Consider the following 25513-nt stretch of genomic DNA (forward strand, 5'->3'; position numbering starts at 1 on the left):
GTCCATACAGGCATGATTGGCTGGTGTCTGCGGGTGGGAAGCGGGATTGAGGGTATCCAGGTCGCTGCACTAGCGCCTCCTCGGGGCGCCTGGTCGGGGTGGAAGGGAACTGGTGGGAATAGTGTGATCCTCCCACATGCTACGTCCTACCGGTATTCCATATATTTCCACATTTTCTCCCCAATTGTACTTGGCCGATTTCCCTCCTTCATGCCCCGGTCGCTGCTCCACCCTCTCTCTCGCGCTCTCTAAAAAATACATTTCCATGGCAGGAATTACACTGACAGGCTTTGAAGTGTGTTTATTTCTGGTGCCTACAACACCATATCATACAATCCAAATCATATTTTTCCCACTTTAGAGGCCCAGTTGTTTATGGTGACTCATCTTTGTCTGGTGGTGATCGAGGACAGTTTTGACGACAGCGGCGTATTCGTGAGGGAGACTGAGTGGCCTCAACAGCAAGAAGAATAAGAACTGGAATTAGGTGTGTCAGAACCACATTTCCTCCTCACGTCCTTACCACACACCTCAGATGGACGTTTATCAACTGCTTATGTTCTGATAAGTTCAAAATATGTCCAGGTTTAAGTTCAGTTTACCTCGCTTTGTTTGTACTCGTACAGTGCTACATGCCAAAGTCTTGCATGCAAATGTGAAAACCTTATTTTTGTGAAGCATTGAAGTAATCCTCTTTTTGTACTTGTGCATGTTGAATTATTTGCTCTGTTTGGTATATAGACCCTTCTCACGGGGGTCATTTTGTGTCAAAGGCAGGTTTAACACAGGTGCAAGCAAAACCCTAATGAGGGTTTCAAACTTCCATGATTGGAATGTGGAAACCCTCATTAGTGTTTTGCTCGCACCTGTTTATTCTGCCTTTTCAACACACAATGGCCTCCGTGAAAAGGGTCTATTGCCTAATAAGTCTGAAAAATATTTTTTGTAATGTTTGTTCAATATAATACTAATGTTGTATAATACTAATCTGCTCTGAATTGTTCAGCCAGGTGGAATTGTAGAGAATTTAATTTTCACAAGAAGCTTGATCCTGCATTAGGTGTGGAGGTGTGCAGATGTTTGAAAATAATTTGTTGCCACAATCAATATAATTGCAGTTTCCGGTCACCCCCTTCCCACTTCCTTGGAGTGGCTAGACACCAAACCGCTTTCCAGACTGTATTGCACAAGCATGAGTGCATGTGGCTGCCATTGTGTGCAATGTTTGGTTATTTGTGTTTGCATGCGTTTGTTTTTGTTCTGTTTGGCTAAAGCTGAGAAAGCCTATTCACAATTGGCAAATAAACTTGTGACAGAATGTGTTGCTGATTAATTTATAAACGGTTTCAGTATGACTACACTATTAGGATTTTACATGGAACAAAGCATTTGAGCAGTAAATCATATTTGTATACAAACCAAATTTATTGGATTTCAGTAGTGTACAAATGCAGATATTTCAGTGTATAAAAGTAGAGAGGCTGTTACATTTCAATAACCCAGGATAAACAGTACTGCGAGTTAAGGCACATAGTATTTTCATGTATCTGTTAGGCTCAGGAACATCCCCGCTCTATACTTTTTCCTGAATTTTAGTGTTTGTATCATTTTGATAAACTTGAGGATATTGTCTCGTATTCTGTGGAAACGTCATGGATAAATTTATATTATGATTAGGTAAATAGAGTATATAATCAAATTACTAGTCTAAATTTTTTTTTAACCATACCCAACTCTGCTGGGTTAGTATTTCTTTAAGGGGTGTATCACAACCACACTGCACACCTAGTGTAGCTTGTCTGATGGAACTGGTAATCATGTCAAGAGTCATTCATATTCGGGTAAAATCTTTGGTAATGATTGATAAGCCTAAGTACGGTAGATCAAAGTTGGCTTTTTATATACATTCTAGGAGACTAAAACTTGCATCATGTTTGAAAACATTTGTCTGAGAAATTATTGCTATTGATTGAACATAGTTCACATTTGTGCATCTGTTTCCTACGCAAACATTCATTGAAGGCCTGGTGAAACAATTATTGGTACATTGAGTGAGGTGATATTGTATTTTCTGCAGTTATCGGATTCTCCCAGGATAAAACAAATAGTCCGAAGGTGAAGTCACTCCTTAGTGCTGACCAGGCCGGGATCAGCTTTCCTAAGCCGAGCCTCCATGTGGAGAAATCCGAGAGCAAAACCGCCCTGCTTCAAAGTATTCTTCCTAATCCTTCTGAAACATATTTCTCAGCTTGAAATGCCAGGCCGGACATTGTAGGACAATTCCATTGACTCCGATGCGCAAGGCAAGATGGTTGGACCACAGGCCATGTAATTACTGGTATTTCAGCAGTGTGAGGCAGAAAGGTGGTTCAGATGGAAGACTGGAGCACAGTAACATTGGTTCCTGAAATTAGGTTTTCATCCTTCCCGTCAATCAGAGGGTCCCATCGATTGAAGTCCTTCTCCAGACCTGTAAGATTTAGTTAAGGTTATCAGCAACAACAACAAAAAGTCAGCATAATGCAGACATTTAAAATCGATTTGTTATAGCACTTCCTCTTTAAAATGAGCAATGCTGACTGAGTGACAAAAAAGGTGGCGTGTTGCATCTCTGCCTGCTGAGACATGAGTTTTCGTTCCCATTTTCCTTACCGAGGTGGCGTTGCAGAAAGGCTAGCGTTGCTTTGTTGGAGAGGTCCATGGCGAGCTCTGGGTCGATCTCTCCCTTCAGCTTCATCAGCTTTCCGATCCAGTTGCCGGTGAGGAAGGTGAAGTCTGGGAAACTCTGGTGGACTGTTCCTCTGATGAAGGAACACAGGAAAACAAAAAAGATTTTACTATATGAGACTACACTTATTACATATAGAGATGAAAGATTGAATTTTAAGGATTTTCGTTGCATCTCCAATACCATTTCCATGGTCCTGGAAAGGTCCTGTCGTACCTGATAGTGATCATTTTCCTCTGTATGAGGGCCGAGTCCAGCTTCCTCATGCGGCTGATGTTTCCTGCCCACTGGAACTTCTCAGAGTTGATGAAGAAGATGGGCTGCTTCACCCGGGGGAAGATCTCTTCATCCAGAGGGAACATCCACGCATCCAGAGCTACGCCGCACCTAGTCACAGAGCATGACTGTTAAAATCCTGAACAAGCTACAGTGCAGACATAGCACTCTTCAGTGAAACAGACAAGACTATGTTGTACCCTAGAATACATTAGTTTGTGGTGGGCTAGTCCTAATCGTGCATCTTGGTTGAGTTTGTATAGAAGCAGCATTTTTCCATAAACTTAAGAATAGATTACTACAAGTCCAATGCCAAGGTTTTGCTATAATGCAAATTTTGTGAGTCAGATCAGAACCCTAACCCTTTTGTTCGTAATTCTGCTAACGGCACCAAAAAAATAACCTCCTTGGCGGAGGTAAATATGAAATCTAAGTCCTGCCTAGCCCAAATATTTATCACTAGAACATTAATGCATGCCATTTGAGATGCTGTGTGATGCTGTTTTTATTTGCCCCCACCCGCCCCCCATCTCCTGCACAGATTGATTGCATCTCTATCACTGTTTAATCACTACATTTGATCACTGTTTTCAGTGATTTTTTTAAGTTGCTCATGTGATGTTCTTCCCCTGAACTGCATCTTCTCCATGGCAAGGAGACATAATGGATCAAAGAGACCTGAAACTGAAAAGGACGTTTGAAACATATACATACATACTTGAATTTAACCTCTTTGCACAGCGATTCAATCACTGTTGCTCCCCCGAAGGAATGGCCAATCGCAGCTATCCTACACAGGTCCATGGAGTTCTGTTGGCCAGGGGACAAGGAGAAGGAGATGAGTTGAACAGCATGAGCAGCATGATGGAAAGTTACTTGGAACAACTGACTAACTTGATCAGTTTGAGTTTCTGCTATCTGGTCACTTAGCTCAACAAAAGATGTATGACCATCACATCATATAATATAATAATACTATGAAGTTTACTTCTGTAGCATACAGTCTGGTACTTTATCTTAATCATGCTTTGCTTATGTGATGTGGGTCGCTTGCTAGAATGGAAACTGACTTGTAAGTGTTGTTTTTTGCAAACTGATTCCTTGATGGTGTTATGGTGTTTCCTTATCTAATCTCATCTAATCAAGGAGAATGTCCCTTTAGGCCCATCCACTGAGGAAAAAGCGAAAGCAGCAATGTAAATTAATTTCAAATTTGAAATTGTTCCTGTATTTTGTTTACCAGTGCTAATCTGCTTCCTTTTGCCTGCAGTAGTCTTCTTTCTTCTCCTAAGGGTGCCTGCTCATACGTCATAAGTTAAGCGATACTAAACGTGTCATAGAGTGCAAAAATGTACTTCTATATTTTTATTATGGTTTTGTTGGCAACTAAACATGCTGCTTCTGTCTTGGCCAGTTTTCCATTACGTTAAAATATAATAGTAACCATGAAGATCTGTTACCTCCAATGTCGTCCAGTCAAACTGTGTTCGCAACACATTTTGGACTGAAATCCCTGAGTTGATTTCAATGAGCTTATCCAAGGCCCGAATGCATTCATCTGCTCTCACTTTCACCTGGAAATAACAAGAAAATGCAGCATAGGTCACAGGGGAGGGAGGGGTGGGGGGGGGCAAATATGATCACATACTCACTAAATGTCGCCAGTTTTGACAAACTCAACAACATAGAGAAATATTTCAATATTATTTATATTTCAATTTCAATAATTCAAAACACTACAAAACTGAAAGAATGACCGTCCATAATGAAAGAAAATGAAAACTCTGAAAGGTCATTTAAATGCTAGGTTGTATTTGTAATGAAAGTGGCAGCAGACAGATCAGATAAAATACCAAAGAAAGGAGGATGTGGTTTGAAGGTAATGACATCACACTGCACATTTTCCCACTGCTTCGTATGTATCAGGTTCAGAGATGTTGTGCCAGCTGGCAGTGATCCTAAACACTCTGTGTCAGAGGACTCATTTCCCCACCTGTACTCTCACACAATGGCTGCTAGCGTCACAGGTTGAAAACTCATCTGTTCAAGGAGTAGGCATGTCACATCACCCTCTCCCCAGTCAATCATATCACCTCTCCCATATCATCCACTTCCTCTGCTTCTAAAATGAAGTTAAATATCTATGATGATGTTGGAATTGAATCTTATTTTACTGTTGCACTCATGGCACGTTCCTCTACCTAAATCTAAAGATGTAATCTCAAAACAGAAAGTAAAATACATTATAGAATATTATTGAAAGTAACTCGACATCTTTACTCTTGCTTATGTTCAGGAGGGACTTGAAGATATTTTGTGAAATACTGATTCATGAAAACTGGGAAAGTAGTTTTCCTCCGAAAGTGGATACTGTAGATGTTTTGTGATGAAACACTATCTAGACTTGTTTCTTTCTTTCGTTATTATTTTGCATTACTTGTTTGCTTCTGAGGGGGAACTCTGGCTCTCCATGCTGCAGAGCTCTGTAGTACATCCACTCCTCCTCCAGGCCGTCTGGGGTTGAAGCTGATGTTTTAGGCTCATCTCTCTTCTCCGACTCTGGCTTTTCACGGTAATAATACGTAGCTGAGGCAGACTGATCTCTGCATTAAAAGAAATTCAAGAAAAAGACAATTACGTTTTCCCCCCACAGATTTATTTAACGTACCTCGACCCAAAAGCAAGTAGCAGCTTATTCGATTTTTAAATCTTGATGCTATCTTATTTTTTCAATTTCTACAAAACTGAGTCTAAAGATAAAGGGAAAGGGTAAGATGAAACTTAACATTCTGTCCGTTATGTTATTTGTTACTGTTACTGGACTTAGATAGACCTGTATCTTGAGTCACAAGTGAATAAGAAAACTGCAAAGTTTAAAAGTCCTACTTGAAAAGAATCTAATAGATGAGGAGTGGATGATCTGTGGTTTAATCATTAGTCTTACTCATTCTCTTTCTCTCAAACACACAGAGAGAGAGCGAGAGAGAGAGAGAGAGAGAGAGAGAGAGAGAGAGAGAGAGAGAGGACTTTGAAACTCTTGTCCTAGTTGGGGATTGTTGGCAGAGTGAACAGGGGTTGCAGTAGCTCATTGTTCCGTAAATGTGTTGTTGAATTGGAAATTAGCCTTTTTCTTCTTCTTTGGCTTTCCCCCCCCCCTCTTCTTTTTACTAGAGGTAGCAAGATAACGTGACGAGAGAAGCACTGCTATTATGTCAAGCGCGTGGAACAATGGCCGTTTCCATGACAACATCATTAAAACACGAGAGCAGCCATTTTAGCTGTAACCGAGGCGTTTAGCACGATAAAGTAGGTCATTTCCTTTCTATACATTTTGTATTCTATGGCTTTGGGCTTGAACCTGCTGCTGCAGCGCAGAGGTATTCCGCCTCAATCCACTGACTAGCGGTGGGCCGGCCATTCTGTTCATCTCCATACTGTCCCCTGTGTTTCAACCTGCACTCTTTACTGAAAAGAAATGTGATGAGCTGGTTGGTACCATTGTCTGCACAGCCTTTCCACTCCTACTCAACAGATAAACAGCAGACAGCCGCTTAGAGAGGAGAGGGGGGCGACTAACGCATGTCTATGGAGAGAGTCCTCTGTTATTCTTTGTTTGGGTCGCATCCAGCTAGAGCTTCCTCCGACTGACACCGAGTGCCAGTTTGAAATATAGCTCAAGTAGATTTAGGCACAGACCATGTTTTAACTATATCCTATACATTATATATATAATATACCATGCTTACAACATTGCATCTTTTTACACAAACTATTACCATGGCACGTTTACAGGTGTCTCATATATTTATTATTATGATCCAGACTGATCCCATCTTCATTTGTGTACAAGAATCCTCTTTGATTTTTTTTTTAAACACCCCAATGAATCATTACACTGAAATGAAGCATCATTTTTACCTCAAGATATATTTGAATGGGTGTGTTAATACCTGTGCTCCACCGATGCCACAATGAAGCCCTGAGAAGCCAGTTCTGCACATACAGCTGAATACAAAGTCCTGGAAAACCAAGGAGATTTCAATGAGAGCATTCTGGAAAGAGAATAACTGAGCGTAACTTTGTCACAATGAATAAGTGCCATAGCAGCGTCATAATGTTCCTTATTTCGATGTTCTATTTGACATCGGTGCCTGTTGCTGTAGTTGTGTTTTTGTCAAGGCTTTTATAAAGGTCATGTACTGGAGAGACTTTTTTTAATATGCATTTTTCTATTCCTCGTTTTTCGTTCCTGGTTTTCTATTCCTTGTTTCGCAGTTCTATATTTTACTTCATTCCTGTAGTTGTGTTTTCATCAGTGCTACTTGATATTCTTATCTCCGCCAACAGAGTTGGCCCAGAGGCTATGTTTTTATGTTTGTTTGTCTGTTTGTTTATTTGTTGGCAGGCCAAAAGGGGGCGTGGCCAATCACAAAAAGGTGCCTAACTTCCAAATGGATTCACGTAACACCACAAAACTTTGTAGAAAGGTTGATCTTGGGCCAAGGATGAACTGATTAAGGGCAAATGTCCACCAGCTCCGTGCGGCTCCGGTATAGCTGCTGGAACAGACTCGCTCCCATGTAATCTTGTCTGAAGCTTGTGGATCCGGCAAAAATAGACGAGGTTCTTATTTTTGCCGATCCGTCTGAGTTGCCATCTATTACATGAGCACGTGTCTGTTCCGGCTGTTACCGCAGCTGGTGGACATTGGGCTTAACTTTCCACGCCCCTAGCCAAAAGGGGGCGTGGCAATGGCCGTTGCCAATCACAAAAGGCACTTAACTTCCACACGGATTCACGTAACACCAGGAAACTTTGTAGATAAGTAGGTCCTGGGCCAACTTAGAACTGATTACCTTTCCACGTCCACTGGCCAAAAAGAGAAGTGGCAATGGGGGTAACCATTCACAAAAAGGCGCCTAAGTTCCAAACGGATTCACGCAACACCACACTGTGGCAGAGGTATGCACTCTACTGAGCGGCCTCTAATTATTATTATCATCATTATTATTATTATTGTTATAAGTGGTGTTGGGTGTACCTGAAGGCTCCCAGGCCATGCGAGAAGATCACTACAGGGCATTTTCCACTCTGTTTGAAAGGGGCATCCAAGTAGGCTGGGATCTTAAAGGATCCTGAAACAAAGAGCTTGTTAAAGAACAGTTTCAACAACAGACACCTGCATAAAAACTGTGTGAGATGTTCTTTCTTAGATGGGTGAGATATTCACCAAAGAGGTAGTTGAAAATCCTTTCACTGATGGTTCTGTTCATTTTCATGAAGTCTGCCAGACCATTGAAGTATTCTCTGCACGGGATCCAATCTGGTTTTTCTGCCTTCTCTGACTCTTGGCAAGGGTAGTAAAGCCGGAAGAAGGTGCCCTGTATAACAGATACGAGTTGACACAATCAACACATGGTGTACATGTACGTGCACTCTTCAATACATGTATGATATATGACTAGCAGTGGTATAGCCCAAATAGAGAGGCAAAGTGGAACGTCACTTCCTGCTTCAGCACTGTACCAGAAATTTTCATCCGCCATTTATTTTCCCATAGACATTTCATAAAATGCTTATAAAATAGTTTTACTTTGTCAAACGGTTCAGCTAACGCTAGAATCGGGAGAGACCATAGAACATTTCACTCGGACCAAAACTTAAAAAAACAACATCGAAAAAATATTGTCTTATGTTTTGGTCCCAGTGAAATGTTATGCGATCTCTCCTGTTTCTAAATATATCTGTACCGTTTGGTTTGGTCCAGTAAAACTATTTTTATACGCATTTTACTAAATGTGTATGGGAAAATAAATGGCGGATGAAAATCTCTGGTACAGTGCTGAAGCAGGAAGTAGGCGGTCACTTTGCCTCTCTATAGGCCGGTGAAATAAAAAAACTTGTGAATGCAGTTTTTGGGGACAGTTCCTGTCTCAACCATGGAGGTTTAAAGTAACTGTCTCAACTCATGGTGATCTTTGAAACACTTGTCTAGGCATGGGACAAAACCCACTATTACTATACAGTATATTACGGTAAAACTATAATGTTACCTTGAACATTTTTTATTACTGTACCATGACCACAGTGATAACCATACTTTATTTTCCCCACAAGGAAGCCTGTTGCTGACTGAGTTAAAGTAGCATTCTATTTGAGATGCAATTGCCTTTCTTTAGTCTAGATGTTCTTGTAAAAACAAAAACAAAAGATGTTTATTAAAATGTCTTGTTTTGTTATCAAACAAATTATTTGTTATGTAATTGAAGCACTGTTTTTAGAGTTTTCATCTTTTAATATTTATCAAGATAATACTGTATATCAAGATCATTTTGGCCACTGTACCTGTGCAGTGTGATCCATCATGAAGTCAGTGCATCCCACAGCGTTGGGGCCTTTGGCTGGAGGGATCCCCAGGTTATTACCGCAGGAGTTCCCCATGCTGAAGAAACCCAGCTGCCACCTCCACTGATCTGTCCAGTGAAGATAAACACTTATCTTTCAGTATGTGACATGCAGAGGGTAGTGTTCACACACCACTGCAACTTGGCAGGGACTCTGTGGATGACAGTTATGACAAAGACAACATGACTTTTAGTAGAGTATGCTAGTGCTTAAATGTCAGCTGATACCGAATACTGTCTTCTTCTTCTTCTTCTTCTTATACTACTGAACAATAGCCATAGATCATTAGTTGTGAATCATTATGGGATCCTTTTCCCTGCCTCCCCCCTTTTTTCATACCATTTTCCCCATGGCATAGATCCTTCCTGAGAGTTTAATCCTTCCAGTTACCTCGGTGCTAACGTTATATACATGTAAATTACAGTGTTAACAACACAGCATCTTTATTTTAGGTCTATAGGCCTACTGTACAACATGCTGTTATTCCAAAATCGTTACTGTCACTTTACAGGCAATAAACCAGACTAAATCATCTGACTGTAGTACTAGTCAGATGATTTAACTGACTGACAATTCAACTTACTGTTGTTGTTATCCCCTACTATGATGGAAATAAAAATTGGATTATGGCTGTAAAAGTATGACATTTTCAGGTAGGTGTCAGTTACAATTCAACACATACCTGTCCTTGACCACGCGTAAATCTTCTTGGCTAACAACTGTACGAATCCTCCATTAGAAAACATCGACGTAAACAGCTTGACCAGCAAGCTAGGTTGGTTAACTTAGTCTAGCTGTTAGCTAAAAAGTTTATGAAATAGAAAACATGTGCCTACCGGAGGAAGAGAAGCGTGGTGGTGCTAGTTTCGCAACATTACCAGGTGATTTGTCTATCTAGTAGTGATAAATGTACCGGTATGAGTCACTTGGGAGTGGTTTGACAGGTCGCTAACCCCCATGGTATCAGTCAGCTAGCTAGCTAGTAGCATAAACATGGGCAAAACAAGAGCAGGGTTGGGTGTAGACATGAGGAGTGATGATTGGTTAAGATTAGGGTAAGAATATCAGGCTAAGCCAATCAGAGGCAGAGTAGGGCGGATCTTGATAACGTGGTGGGGAAACACTTCAGAAGGATGCAATGCTAGTAGCAACTAGCGTTAGCTAAACCAGATTAATCCACTATTACTTTGTGTCAAAAATGAAATTGGTGAGTAAACAAGTCGCTCAGAGAAGTATTGTTAAAGTAAGTCCTGCTGGCTGCAATATTTTGTTAGCAAATAGTCCAAGCCACCTTTATACAGTATGTCGGTGCCTGCTAGCTTAGCAGCTAACGTAATAATAACAAAAATAACAAAGCTTGGCAGTTGGCAGTCTTGCTGAGCCTAAATAATGGAAACTGATTGTTTTCCCCAGTGCTGTGTGTCATAATGACTTACCACCCATGTCTTACAGTACTGTCTGTCCGGTCACCCTACATTGCCTTGCAATGTGCTCAAATTCAAATCCACCACCATTATGCTGGACTGTGGACTGGACACCACCTCTGTCCTCAACTTCTTGCCCCTGCCTCTGGTGCACAGGTGAGTCAGTGGCACTGCCTCAAAGCTCACATTACCTTCTAAATACTGTAGCATATGCATACACAACGCTTGTGTACTTGCTCAAAAAGCATACATGTGTTGTCATGTCTTCCACAACTGGATTTCTCACATTTTAAAATTTTAATGATATAAATCGGAATGACAGACGTTAGTAGACTTCTTATTGTTCTGCTTCATGAAGAGTTTTGTTTTTGTCCTTTTTCCAGTCCAAGACTCTCCAAGCTACCTAGTTGGGTCTCTAAGGATGGAACAATAAACTTGGAGAAGGTTTGAGAAGCCATTTTGTGGCCAATCTGATTTGTGGTGCTTTTACCTGTGGACTATTTCTGGACTTGCTACCCCATTAACCTTCATGATGCCATATCTAATGTTCTTCATTCCCATCTTTCCAGGAGCTGAAGGAGTGTGCAGGAAGAGTGTTTGTGGATTCACAGCCAGAATTCTGTCTCCCTGAGGTGCTAAACTAAACTACACTACACTACATTACATATACCGTAATTTCCGCACTATAAGGCGCACCTGAGTATAAGCCGCAGCAGCAAAATTGCCTGTTTGTTACATATATGTTTTGATGTTTAATTACCATATGTAAGGGTTCGTGCACAGAGGGGATTGTCGGGAAAGAGATGGCTGTTTGGGGAAGCTCCCATTTATTAACATTTCAACAAAACAAGCATATCCCGCTGGGGATCTTTTCTTTTGGCATTGTGAGACGCTTAAAAATCACCATCGGCGGGAGCTTTACTCCAGATGCTGTGCAGCCAAGAACACAAGTGAAATTCGTTCTCTCGTGACCTGTGGTTCTCAACGTGATGGACGATTCACCTTTCTTGTTAACAGTCCTAGTGAGAGGCAGGTCGAACGTCAAAGGCACTTCATCCATATTTATGATCTGCTCCGGTCCGATGGAATATTCCTTGATCTTTCTTTGTGTGAATTCGCCGAAGTTTGTAATTTTCTCCTGGTAGTCGGGAGGGAGTTGCTGACACACAGTCGTCCGCGCCCTGACGGACAGTCCCTTTCGTCTCATAAATCTGAAACACCAGGATGGTCCACCTCTAAAATGTTCAATTTTCATTTCGGTGGCGACTGTTTTGGCCTTCAGTCGGATCTGAACGGTGGACACACCTCGGCCGTCTGCTCTCTGTGTCAACACCCTGATGCCAAGGTTACGTGCTGCTGCTCGATTTCCTTCTTTCCTTCTTCTTCTCGCCGCCATCGTCGTAACACAGCCAGTTCTCCATCTTTTGAAGCATGATGTTAGATTACAACGAGCTAGTTGTGTGGCTTAGCCTTCCAAAATGTTGCCGTTAGTTTTTTAGAATGTAATACATAGAATTGGGAATGTTACATTCAATTTCATTCAGACTGTCTTTCAGGCTCAATCGCTGCCATTTTCCCCCCGGAGCGAGGGAGGAGGGAGGGTGTTTTACTGTAGTGGCTGAGAGAGCGTAGTGGCACAGTGCTCCAATCAGGTCACGAGGCACATTTTTTGCAACATCATCCAATCAGGGTCTCGCTCTCGTAATGTCTGTCTTGCTCTCGTTCTGCCTCATACCAACATCCATAGATTTTGGAGGTCCCCGAGCGGCCGTTAGCTGATAAAATCCATAGATAAGCCGCACCGTTATATAAGCCGCAGGGCCCAAAAACGGGGAAAAAGCCGCGGCTTATAGTCCGAAATTTACGGTATTTAGCTATTAAGTACATCCCTCTTGCTTAGGCAATCAATCAAATGCTTGACAATCAATGATTCTACTGTACTGCAGGAAATGCAAGATTAGACAAACATACCCCGTCAGATTTTCCAGAATTTGGCTAATGGCTCATGTTAGTTTTCCACTGTCGACTCATTCATCATTATGATCAATGAAGTACTATTGCTACTGCTCATATGAATATTAATTCTATGACCATTAATAATTTCCTCCACTGCAGGAAATAATAATACATCTTTTGATATATACATGATATCCTTCCTTTTCATATCTGCTACAGAGAGAACTGCTGGATCTGTCTACCATTGATGTCATCCTGATCTCCAACTACCACTGTATGATGGCACTGCCCTACATCACTGAACACACAGGCTTCACTGGGACGGTGTACGCCACAGAGCCCACTCTGCAGATTGGCAGGTATGGCGTCTGATCGTGTCTTTTGAAAAGTCAACCGGTACAGGCCCTTTGCCTCTGGAACCATATTATGTGCCTGGGTTGAATCCTGCCAGAGCTTCTCCACTGTACTGCCTCTTCTCTGTCTCTCCTGCTACTTCCCCACTGTCTAAACAAAGAAGATAACTACTTAATAGAACATGCAAAATATGTCCATATAAAACCTTAGTACACCCTGGAGGATTTTTAAACAGTGGATTGGTGTGTGGATTATGTGTGCATAATGTTCTAAGTTCTTGCAATTTATGGAATGCAAAAGTATTCATTTTAGAGAGAAAAGTTTATGGCATTGAAACACAGTTATCATCATGGTTTAGTAAGTGGAGATTAAAATCTATTTCTCATGTATTGTTGAAGCATATTGGTTGCACCAGGGTTTCTCAAAACATTTCAGCCAGGGTACCAATTGATTTACCGTAGTTATTATTTAATTCAGTGCTGGTTCTTCAGTTTGAGGAATAATGTTTTGCTCGGGGACACAAACTCAGGAAAACAAACTCTCACTCAGGTCATATAGTGATGCAAAACAAAGAGACTGGGGTGCCATATGTAATCAAACGGTTTGTGCTGCTGTATCCTCAGGCTGCTGATGGAAGAGCTTGTCAACTTCATGGAGCGAGTACCCAAAGCCCAGTCTGCCACCTGCTGGAAGAACAAGGAAATACAAAGGTAGTCTTAGGGTGTATTCACACCTGTAGGTCGTTTGCTTTGTTCCGATTCAGGTACTTAATTGATACAATTGTTGCATTTGTGCCTTGGTTCGTTTGTGTTCACACAGCCACAAATGAAACGGTCCAAATAGTATTGTCAAACTTCCTGGATTGGCCAGCAGAGACTCTGATAGGCTAATAGCCTCTCGGGATGGACAAAATAATTCCCAGAGATTTTCCTATATGATTATAAAAATGCGTTTTGTTAGACCTACCTACATTTTAGGCTGTGTCGGGCGTCCGCCGTGCGAGGAGAGAGAGAGAGAGAGAGAGAGAGAGAAAGAAAGAGGGAGGGATCGGGAGAGAGAGAGAGAGAGAGGGAGAAAGTTCTTTATTTATTTATTTATTTATTAATGTATGCTATGTAGCCTATGTATGCCTATGTATTTATTTAGCCTATTTAGGCTATTGGGAATTTGGAGATAGAAGATCAAAGACCCTCGCAAATTCTGCTATTAGGCTACTATCACGGAGATGAGGATTAGCCAAGACATAGGCTATATGAACACCTGTCCTGTCAGGAATAAAATATTAATAAATAATTTAATAATAACGGACATTTCGAGGAAGACATGCAATCAGTCTGATTGTCTGATTGAACCAGACAATCTTATCACAAAGAAGGCTGGCTCTGATTACCATGATTTGTTTTCATTTATTGAATGGAGACCAGAGAGAGGGAGAGAGAGGGAGAGAGAGGGCGGTGTGCTGCGCAGCACACCGCACACAGGCAAAATCCTAGAGATTCAACACATTAACGTTGCTTCCCATGGTCCGAGGTAAGTTGATTGAGTTCAAACTGCTGATGTGATGATCCAAAAATCCCCCAAAGTTTATCGATGCAAGTCACAAGTCGCCAAAACAGGATCTGAAAGATGTTGTTTTTAAACGATAAAAATGTTCGTTCTTCAGGCCATTACGCACAGCGCAGCTGACTACGGCAGCTGGTTTATCCAAAAATGCGCACCGTTTACTGCTGTTGTGGCGGATCGAGGTCGGCTCACGTTCTCACCACAAACGAACCGCACCAGAGTTCGTTTGGAAGCGGACCGAGACCACCCTTTCTTGGCGATCTCGGTCCGCTTGTTTTGTCCCGCATCCGAGTGCGATTGCTGTGTTCACACTCCCCCAAACGAACCGCACCAAGGGGGAAAATGCTCTCCGTTTCGGAACAACTGCTCCAAACGAGATAGGTGTGAATACACCCTAAATAGACCCGTGTGTTTTATATTTTTGATCAAATACTTGCTTTTCTACCCTATTATTATTTTGTGTTCTCACCTTTTATCTTGTGGTGTTTTGCTTTTACTTGTTTCACCTTATTTTTGATAATGCTGTTTGCTTTTATTTGATTGCTGTAAACAGTTTTTTTGGTAAGTGCTATAAAGATGAAGTTGATTATTATTTCATTATATTAGGCTGCTCCCCGGCCCACTGAAAGATGCAGTGGAGGTTTGGACGTGGAAGCGGTCCTACAGTATACAAGAGGTCAACTCTGCCCTCAGCAAAGTGCAGCTTGTGGGCTATTCACAGAAAGTGGTAAGAACCCCCCCTATGCTCTGAGTAGGGATGTACTAATACTGGGGCAGGCGCCAGGCTAAAATAAAGAAGATTATCAGTGAAATCAAACACCAAGAGCTATTTAACTCATACAATGTTGTTAGACCTCTTTTGCTCAAGGCCACCAAAGTAGGCGTCTCTGTGTTTGCCTCTTTTTACTACTGGTTTCTTGCAATGTTGGTGAAATAGGAGCTGGAGTTGTACTCTATGTAATTTGGTCTGGATAAGCGCCTCAGGTAAATGCCTAAAATCTGAATGTAAAATTTTTCAGTAATAAATAGTGTAGGTGCTGCTCATCTAAGAAAGTCTAAATCAAATCATCAAAATAAAACAAAAGGGGAAGAGTATAGCAATATGCTCATTATTCATTTTATTGGACACTGGGGATAATAGCAATGTTTTGTCATGGAGGACCTTCCCCGGGCTACAAACACAGGATTAATGATGTCTTTGTGTAGATTGCTTAAATCTTTGTATCCATCTTGTCTTTGTTAAATATGTTGCTGTTTCCTCATCATTGTTCTCCAGGAGTTGTTTGGAGCTGTACAGGTCTCCCCCCTAAGCTCTGGCTACTCGCTGGGCAGCTCCAACTGGATCATCCAGTCTCATCATGAGAAAGTGGCCTATGTGTCTGGCTCGTCCCTCCTCACCACACACCCACAGGTAGAGCAGGAGGCCTAACAATGGATGAAATATACTGTACATGGGGCTAGTGGAAAAACTGTAATCCACCAGAATGTAATGCTAATGTTTTAATCCGTCCTAGTTGGAAATGGTTTCAGTCAAATGGTAGATTTATTTATACCGTGGTCTGGGTGAATACTCAATTCTGATTGGCTGCTGGCCATTAAATAAGGGTTAATTCCTGATTCCTTCAGGCATTACTTCCGTAAAGTACATTTGATTTCAGAGGCTGATCTTTAGGTGTGGTTTTCTGAGCGAGAGCTGGAAGGAACCAGATGTGTCTCGTGCTATGGTCGACTCACTAGATAAGCGTGGCTTGCGAGGCTACTAATTCCACAGATCTGGTGTTAATTAATTAATAAATGTTCTTCCTCCTCTGTCTCCCAGCCGATGGACCAAAGCTCACTGAAAAACAGTGACGTTCTGATTTTGACAGGCCTCACCCAGATGCCCACCGCCAACCCAGATGGTATGCTGGGAGAATTCTGCAGCAACCTGGGTAGGTGCTGGATGTACCAGGGTGCCACGGACAATTGGGCTCAGGTCATTCAAATAAAAATTCAGCCGATTCATTAACAAGATACCCCTTGATATTTGAAAACTGAGTCTTGACTCGCCACTAGTTGTGGCACGCACATACTCTACCATTTTAGCAATAGGCTTATGACATGATGTGATTTTTTTTTTTAATGATTTTGTAAATAAATTGTAATCCCCAATCTTTCCAAGTACCCTGTGCAAGCTGCTCAAGTACCCCTAGGGGTACACATACCCATGGTTGGGAATCACTGCACTACAGTATTAGTAATTGTGCACTGTTGAAACATGTTGCTTAATAGAGTATTCACTATCCATAGTATTCCCATAATGTCGCATGCATTTCATACAAATAGGGCATTTTACAATACACACAGCTCATTGGCTGTATTTGTCATTTGATTGGAATCATCTGTTAATATTACAATCACCTGTTATTTTCCTAACAAGACGGCTGTGTGATGATGTAACAGAATACTCTCAATAGTTGAAACTAGTCAAGATGTTGACATAAGATGCCAAAACTGTAGTAAAATAATTGTATTCATTAGATGATCAAAATGAATCATTACAGTAAAGAATCATGATAACAAAATCTAGCAAACAAATCTGGAGTATCATTTTAGCCATAATAATGCAGCCCTAGATGCATGTGTTTAGTCAGCTATTCATGCCTGATGGGATAAAACCTTTCAATTTTTGACTGATTGAGGAAATAATATTGTCTGTGGTGTCTTAGCTGATGTCAAACTGTAACCCTAACCCTATTCATTTGTGCCTGTAGCCATGACGATTCGTGCGGGAGGCAACGTGCTGGTGCCGTGCTACTCCTCAGGAGTGATCTACGACCTGCTGGAGTGTCTGTACCAGTTCATCGACAGCGCCAACCTGGGGACCACGCCCTTCTACTTCATCTCTCCTGTCGCTAACAGCTCGCTGGAGTTCTCCCAGATCTTCGCTGAGTGGTGAGGAGCTGCTGATCAGATTTTCATGAGATCTTCCACTACATTTATATAAGCCGGGGTGGTGGATTGGAAAGAAATAAGTAATGAACGAAAAGAAATGGTGATGCAGCATCTGGTTTTGGTGCTCAAGTCAAACATTTTAGTAACATTTTGTAATCCGGAGTCGAGTCGGCATATTCTTTGGGTGTTATCTCGTTTTCTGCCAATATGGTGCACAGTGACAACAATGGAGTAGGTGACTTTTCACATGATCTTAATGTTGTTTCATAGGCATTTCCACACAGCCAAGAAAAAAATCAGGAGGAAACACTGCTACAGTATAGACAATGCTCATTGGTTGCTGTTGTATAATTATCACCTGATATTTGATGACAACATTCTGTTCTTTGGCATACAGGTTAGTGATGTGATCATCTTACTATGAATACATTTGTGATTTATTTTTAATCATTCCTCCAGGCTTTGCCACAACAAGCAGTCAAAGGTTTACCTTCCAGAGCCTCCATTCCCCCACGCAGAGGTAAGTGCTTTTGCTGTTCTTTACCAGGGATAAACTAATGCTTGCGTTCCAGACATGTCCTATAGTCGGAAATTCTGACCTCCTACTAGGAAACCTGCAATGAATACAAAATCATTACAGCTGGAATTCCAAGTAAGAACGCTGAGTTGTCTCAGATGCAGTTATCGTCACATCAACATGGCAGCCTATACTGTAAACACTACACAGCATTACTTTTAACATGTTTATAGTCCTCCAAATATAGTTAAATTTCCAGCATTATGTAACCTTAAATCCATCACAAACCCTGTCTGTGAAATTCGAAACACATAAATTTGAAATGTAAAATTGCACTTAAAGTTGCCAATATTCTGTGTTGACTAGATGGCTAATATTGCCAAACACACTTCTCATGAGTCATGACTTTACCTTAGTGTTTAAATGGTTAATCTGGCTACTTTATATACACACACACACACACACACACAAAATTCTATTCTAAACATTGATTTTCTTGTTTGTATTTGGTGGAGGTGCATCGCTGCAGAATCCAGAGGAAACAGCGATGCAGGCTTGTTTCTCACACCTCCTGTGTCTTCTTGCTTCAGCTGATCCAGACCAACAAGCTGAAGCACTACCCCAGTATTCACGGAGACTTCAGCAGCGAGTTCCGCCAGCCGTGTGTGGTGTTCACCGGCCATCCCTCTCTGCGCTTCGGGGACGTGGTCCACTTCATGGAGCTGTGGGGCAAGTCCAGCCTCAACACCATCATCTTCACTGGTGAGGAGTAGAGCGCGCACCAAAACCCTTTTCCAGTCGCCTCTTTGTCTTGCGTTGTACCCATGTGGTCTGTGCTCATGGTGGAGGAGCTTTTTGAGCTGCACACCTAATTGGTCCACTAGGTGTCCCCAATGTGCTTTGTGTCACTTACTACGTGGGACGTGGGAAAGACGTGACGCTGCAATTATTAAATGGTTAGTATGTTCATAAAAGCCTCTGTTTTTTCCACTCTGCCCCCCCCAGAGCCGGACTTCTCCTACCTGGACGCCCTAGCTCCCTACCAGCCGCTGGCCATGAAGTGTGTTTATTGTCCCATAGACACGCGGCTCAACTTCCACCAGGTGTCCAAGCTGCTCAAGGAGGTCCAGGTATGATGTGTCCACACTTACACGTAACTGAGAGGAAACACTCAGCAACCAGTTTAAGTACAGAAGAATTACGAATCAATTGTTTGCGTAGCACTTTCCTAGACCCAGTCAAAAGGAACAGAACAAGCAGCAACTGTACGAGCAATCCACTGTAATAAAATAAAACCTTACAACCCTAACCCTAACCCCCCCAGCTAATAGGTGGACATTCATATTGTTATTCAGTTACCGAAAAGAGTGGATTTACAGTAAGTGGTTTGAAAGATGCCGTAATTGTTTCTCTCAGAAATGGCTGCCCTCCTGGGTTTCAGCACATTACTGGTAAGAGGAGCATTGTGCTACAAACAGAAATCATTCAGTCAGCAGCAGTCCTGTGTGTGAAACCGGATCATTAATGACCGAGGTTGAAGAAAGGAAACAATTTTGCAAACTAACAGGCAGACCGCAAACAAAATAAGAGTTTCATGGTAGAATGCCATTCAGTGCAGCGCAGAAAAGCATCAGAATACTAAACAACAGTCCTCATATAGGTTACTGTGGCAACAAATGGATGATCTAATAAGTGCACATGTATCCAAGTGAACACAGAAAACTTTTATGATAATAATAGTTATGTAGATTTAAAAATGGATTCAAACTGTCCCTGCTCATTCCTTTACTAGTCTTATTTACAGTTTCTTAGATTAAACCAGATTAACTAAGAACAATTTATTGGCTTTCGTGAGCATGGCTCGAATGACTTGGCCACTTCTGGACTCTGCAATCCGATTGGATAATCAAGGACTAATAATAGGCACCATAATAAATATAATGGCATAATGAGTGGCCTCAGACATGCTTGTTTTTTGTTGTTTCAGTGGAAACGGCACAAAAAAACAAAGCTGGTCCAACGTGTCGATTCAGAATTCTGTGAAGTAAACTACTTAACACCTATACTTTGGCCTCATCAACCAACTTTCCTGGTGCATCTCTCATCAATTCCCATCCAATCTGATTTAATTGAATCGGAATACGGCGCAATCTAACTTGACCGCTTTAACGAATGTCTGTAAAGGCTGCTTGAGTTACTCCAAGCCACTTGAGTTTAGCCTACAGGAGTGACTGTTTGTCCCTCCCCCTGTCTCGCTGTGCTGCAGCCCATCCACGTGGTGTGTCCGGAGCAGTACACCCAGCCTCCAGCGTCCCAGTCTCACCGCTCCGACCTGATGCTGGAGCTGCTGCCTCCTCCCATGCCCTACCGCCGCTGCTCTGTCCTCAGCCTGCCCTTCAGACGTCGCTACGAACGCGTCCACCTGCTGCCCGAGGTCAGACACTGCAACACAGCCAAAACCAGTGCCCTTTTGTTCTGACCTGTATTTAACCAGGGAAAAATCAATTGAGAACCAGTTCTCATTTACAGTGATGACCTGGACATGAGGCTTCAGAAAGTGTATATAAAATAAACACAGTCAAACACAAAGCATACCCATGCACATACATAACTCATACAGTACATAAGAAATGGCAAAAGACAGATGTACAGATAAGTAAAATAGTAATAGTAAAAAATAAAATGAGAAATCTATAAATACTGTGTACAAGAGAAGGTGAGTTACTGGGTATTCTTTGTGGGATTATAAAGGGAGAGAGAGGAGAGGGCTGGTCATCAGGTACAGCTGTCATGATGTACAGCTGTCATGAGGTCTAGGATGACCTGTTGCAGCTGATGTTTGAATGCATTAAGTGATCCCAATCGTTAGCTGCAGCAAAACGAAAGGAATTGGGGCCAAAGACGGTATGGACTTCAGGGACTTGAGGGATGATGAAGTCGCTGGATCTTAAACGATAATTGCAGTTTCATTCCATGTTACTTGAAATACTAATAATACAAATCAATCCTTGTGGAAAGCAGCCAGTGAATGCACTCAATGCACTGATCTAACGTGTTCATTAACTGAATATGTTGCTGGGAGGCGATGGCATTTGGTGCATTCTGGTGCTAGTAAAGCTTTCTGAAATAAAGATGGAAATAATGAATGAAAATATTCAGCTCCTGTCAAACCTGTTGGTGGATAATTTGTCTAAATGTCTAAAAAAAAAAAAGCATTGTGTGTGATTCTCCTGTTCACAGCTGGCCAACTCTCTGGTTCCCACCGAGGTGAAACCAGGCGTCTCCGTGGCAACAGTCTGGGCAGTGATGCAGTCCAAAGATAACAAGCACACGCTACAGGTGTGTGTGTGTGTTGGTGTGTGTCTGTTGGCGTTTCTGGTGTCTGTCTCATGAATTTCTGTGACTATGTCGATTTATGAATGTGTGTATGTGGGCATCCATACAGTGGCGAACATAAACAAAGATAGATTCAAGACAGTTGTATTATCTACTGTACATGTATACACCGCCAACTGACTGTTTTCTCTTGTGTATCTACTGTACATGTATACACCGCCAACTGACCGTTTTCTCTTGTATGTTGCCAGTCGGTGCCTAAACCCCCTCCAGTCCCACCCAGTAAGAAGAGGAAGCGCGTGATTGAGGAGCCCCCAGAGGTGCTGGCACCCAAACCCCTGCTGAGCGGAGCTGTGCCCCTGGATGCTTTCCTGGCCACATTGCACAAGGTCAGAGATCTGCTAAACCTGAATATCGTGTCCAGAACAGCCAATAGTTTGAACTCTCTTGTATTCACCCCCCCCCCCCCCCCCCCACATTCTTTCCATTGAGCGTCAGTCACTTTCTGTTGCATTAGTATTCCAAAGCGATGTCTACTGATTGCAGATCGGAAAGTAAGCCTCGAGTTTGATCCATTTTATCCCGTCTGAAATAACACTCTCCTAATGCATGAGACTTTATGACGCCGTCTTTACCGCAGCAGCAGTTAAAACACTGACACGGCCATTTGAGATGGGATTCAATGCATGAGGACTGCTCTAGTAATTACTATGAACATCAGACCTTCAAGGAATCACCGGGAAACAAGGATTTCAAAATTCTCCACCACCTTCACTGTTCTGCCAGCCCATTTACTTCTTAGAATAGAGAATACCCTCAACCTGATGAATGCTTAGCTGAAGTTACCCGTTGAACACAAACATGAAGGGCTGCCTACGGGGTAGAGGGGGAGGCGGTCCTTCAAGCGCCTGTGTTGGCATCAATAAATGGATGATATATGGATCAATAAATAAGAAAAGCAGCAGCTAGCGACTGCACATGTATCGGAGGAAGCATGTGCTATTGGAGCCCTGCCTTCTGGCCCGAGCGTGGGTCGATTTTCACATCATCGGGCCTGCCTGCCTGTTTTTGGTTTTTATTGATTGATTTTTAATAGTTTGGGACATAATATCATAGGTATAGATACCAATCAAATAAACTACTAATTTAAGACTACTTATTTAATTTAAGGGGCCGGGCTTGGGCCCCCCGAGATTCTGACAAACCGTCGGGCTCACCTGGGACTCGGGGCCGAACATGTAGGGCCCAGGCCGGGCTAGGGCCTAGATTTGAGGCCCGTGCAGGGCTCTAATGTGCTAGTCTCCCCCCAGATCGCCAGAGGGGGTGGAGCAACGACTGGGACAGCTTGGCAGGGGGAATTGGCGAAGTACAATTGGGGAAGGGAAAAAAAGACAGAAATTCCCAGAATTTATCTGGCGGTAACTTCTCTCCCTGGTGCTGATACTTTACTATATACTTAAAAATCCAGCGTTCCTCAGAAAGAACATGGGGTACCACACACATCAGATACAGGGAGCTGAGCGACTGTGCATTTGTCTCCTCCCGCTGCAGCATGGGATTACAGAGGTGAAGGTGGAGGAGACGGCGGACGGACACATCCTGCACCTGCAGGCGGAGGACACGCTGATCCAGCTGGAGGAGGACGGCACACACATCGTCTGTGACAACAACGAGCCGCTGCGCACCGCCCTGAGAGACCTGCTGCTGCGCTTCCTGCATAAACTCTGAACTCCAATAGGTTGAGGCCACGTCTCGTCATAGACGCTGGTTTAGCTGGCTCAGCCTGGCTGGGGGCGTGGTCAGGGTGGGGTAAAAACCCCCGTTCTATCCATTCAGCAAAGTTAGAATTTAGCTGATAGCCCAGCCCAGGCAGACACGATCGGGGATTTAACCACCGCAGTAAACGCACATCTGAGCAGATGTCTTGTGTTCTGCTCTAGAACCCCCAAACCTGTAGTTTAGAGCCGCAGCACCGTCTTTTGGTGAGTCAGCCCATGAGATATATGGGCGGTTTTACCCCACTCGCGCGCCAGCCGTTTAACATTTTGTGGGTGTTCCCAGACATGCGGACTGTCTCTATAAGCCTTTTTTCCACAGTGGCCATTTTGTGCCGAAAATCCAAGGTAAACCCAGGTGCAAGCAAAACATTGAGGGATTCCAACTTCCATCATTGGAATTTGGAACCCCTCATAAATGTTTTGCTTACACCTGTGTTTTACCCTGCCTCTTCGACACAACATGGCCGCTGTGAAAAAGGCCATCCTCTTTGATTATCGTTACGGTATTCCTGCTTCATCGGACTGTGGATAGCGACCGAAAAGACGGGAGCGAGGAAAGGCATGACAGAAGAGAGTTGTGGACTGGAGTCAAATCTCAATCTCGCAAGTGAAATGTCCGTCATATATACTTTTTTAACTCCCACATTTACAGTGTTACTGTAAAGTCAGAGTGTTTTCTAAAATAGTATTTTGTATTAAAACACAATTGAGAAAATGTTCTTTTTTAAGAACATGTCACAGTGAATGCATTGCCGAGTCCACACACCATTATAATCTTTTCCCCAGAAAGGCAGACAAACAGTCAATCGTGAGCTGCTTGGTTTCCCAAAGCAGGAAGTAAAGAAGAAAGGTCCTTTTACTTCAACAAAGACATCTCAAAGTGTTGAGTTCCTTTGGGTTATCGATTAATTACAAGCTTGCAAGTTCAAATGAGTGTATGGAAATGCAAGGAGTGCACTCAATCAGCCTAACAACCCTAACCACAGGCTCCTGCAGGACAGGGCCAGGATAGTGGGATGGTCGTTGCACTGCAGTATGTTATTATGATGGAATAGTAATATTCTACATGCTTCATGTCCATTTTGGGTAAGAAAAAGAATAATTAACAGGGGGGTTATCCTAGCCCCGATCAATTGCTGTTTTCAGCACTCTTTGAATTTGTATAACTAGGCAATAAGCCCTGCAGCTCGGCCGAGCCCTGGCTAGTCCTTGATGAATGCCTTGATGCCATACTTAAGGGATGCTGGATCACGTGTCCTGGAGGTGGCAACATACAGCTGTCCATGGCTGAAGACGGGGGTCCGAAGCCAGACTCTTTTTTTGTGACATCACTGATCACTGATGATGTGGGATTTATGACATCACTGATGTCACACATCACTGGGATTTATGACATCACTGATGATGCCACTGTGGGATTTATGACATCACAGTGGGACAGAGAAACAGAGCCCTAGCTCCCATTTATATACTGATGATGATGATGATGAAGGATTCATTCTAACATTCTGTTGTTTCTAATGTTTATTTTGATTTTGGAATTAAACATGTCAAATTATGTCTATCAGCCATGGCAGCTGATGAACTTATGATCAACACTTTATTTCAATGTCATTTGAATTTGTAGAGTTACATGTACCTGGACAACAAGTCATTATTCTAGTTAAACCCACTAATTCCCTGAGTGTGCATAATGGTGCCAGCTTGGCAGTTCTTCAATGTGGGCAGATGACTAGAGAAAAGATATTAATACAACATCTGCAGTGCTCATTGTAGTTTATAGCTTGCTAATAGTGTGGTTTCTGAATGACTGAGCAAGACTGATGTTGAACCTGTAAATTATTGACTAAGATGTGTGTTATATGTAAGTTTGAGTGTTGGAACGGTGTCAGCATAGTGTAGATCAGGGGTTTTCAAAGTGGGAGGCGGGCCTCCCCAGGGGGGCTCCAAACAGTTTCAGGGGAAGGTCAGTGAATGGAAGTGAAAAAATATGAATTTGTTACATTATAAAAAGGAGATCACATAGAATAGCCTAAATGTGTGTGACTCCCAGAGTCAGAAACCAATAAATGCCTTCAGACACACCTTTTGATGTGGTCTGAAGTCAAACGGCAATATCAGTTGAGTGCCTGCGATCAAATAACAATGATCCCATGGGCGTGCAGGAATTGAGTGAAACTAAGCAAGTAACTGGGGGGTGGTGTTCCAGGCTCTCTCCAAAGGCCCACAGTGTCCGACTTTG

At 42.5% G+C, this 25513-nt stretch overlaps 2 protein-coding genes across 4 annotated transcripts; one reads left to right on the forward strand and one right to left on the reverse strand.

The window, feature by feature from the left end:
• Positions 1 to 1451: 1451 nt before the first annotated feature.
• Positions 1452 to 10357, reverse strand: pla2g7 (phospholipase A2, group VII (platelet-activating factor acetylhydrolase, plasma)). 3 transcript variants are annotated; one of them, XM_083643702.1, is made up of 11 exons: positions 10246 to 10357; positions 9350 to 9477; positions 8235 to 8385; positions 8046 to 8139; positions 6955 to 7023; positions 5442 to 5607; positions 4465 to 4578; positions 3723 to 3814; positions 2945 to 3115; positions 2653 to 2801; positions 1452 to 2470 (listed from the first exon to the last, which is right to left on the reverse strand). In XM_083643702.1, the coding sequence occupies exons 2-11, from the start codon at positions 9443 to 9445 to the stop codon at positions 2370 to 2372; spliced, it is 1203 nt and encodes a 400-aa protein (XP_083499828.1). In that variant the 5' UTR covers positions 9446 to 9477; positions 10246 to 10357; the 3' UTR covers positions 1452 to 2369. The 3 variants fall into 3 exon arrangements, with proteins under 3 accessions (XP_083499828.1, XP_083499826.1, XP_083499827.1); XM_083643700.1 differs by having other exon boundaries at positions 10092 to 10345; XM_083643701.1 differs by having other exon boundaries at positions 9350 to 9562; positions 10246 to 10324.
• A 165-nt stretch (positions 10358 to 10522) lies between these two features.
• ints9 (integrator complex subunit 9) lies at positions 10523 to 24862 on the forward strand. Its single transcript, XM_083642793.1, has 17 exons — positions 10523 to 10616; positions 10862 to 10989; positions 11217 to 11277; positions 11403 to 11465; positions 13009 to 13148; positions 13767 to 13853; positions 15313 to 15433; positions 15983 to 16117; positions 16526 to 16637; positions 17460 to 17640; positions 18100 to 18160; positions 18748 to 18919; positions 19163 to 19287; positions 20424 to 20591; positions 21398 to 21496; positions 21745 to 21882; positions 23045 to 24862. Exons 1-17 carry the CDS (start codon positions 10608 to 10610, stop codon positions 23219 to 23221), a joined length of 1977 nt encoding a protein of 658 aa, XP_083498919.1. The 5' UTR covers positions 10523 to 10607; the 3' UTR covers positions 23222 to 24862.
• The last annotated feature ends 651 nt before the right edge of the window (positions 24863 to 25513 follow it).

The sequence above is a fragment of the Poromitra crassiceps genome (assembly GCF_964638095.1).
Source record: "Poromitra crassiceps genome assembly, chromosome: 9".
In the NCBI taxonomy this organism is placed as follows: domain Eukaryota; kingdom Metazoa; phylum Chordata; class Actinopteri; order Beryciformes; family Melamphaidae; genus Poromitra; species Poromitra crassiceps.

Excerpts from the sequence above, each read along its gene's own strand:
- pla2g7 (XM_083643700.1), bottom strand. The coding sequence starts at position 10,155 with ATGTTTTCTAATGGAGGATTCGTACAGTTGTTAGCCAAGAAGATTTAC. Across the intron at positions 7,024-8,045 it reads CATGGCCTGGGAGCCTTCAG|GACTTTGTATTCAGCTGTAT; the intron begins GTACACCCAACA and ends TTGGTTTTCCAG. Across the intron at positions 5,608-6,954 it reads GTGGCATCGGTGGAGCACAG|AGATCAGTCTGCCTCAGCTA; the intron begins GTATTAACACAC and ends CTTTTAATGCAG.
- ints9 (XM_083642793.1), top strand. Across the intron at positions 11,466-13,008 it reads CAGAATTCTGTCTCCCTGAG|AGAGAACTGCTGGATCTGTC; the intron begins GTGCTAAACTAA and ends TATCTGCTACAG. Across the intron at positions 13,149-13,766 it reads CCCACTCTGCAGATTGGCAG|GCTGCTGATGGAAGAGCTTG; the intron begins GTATGGCGTCTG and ends CTGTATCCTCAG.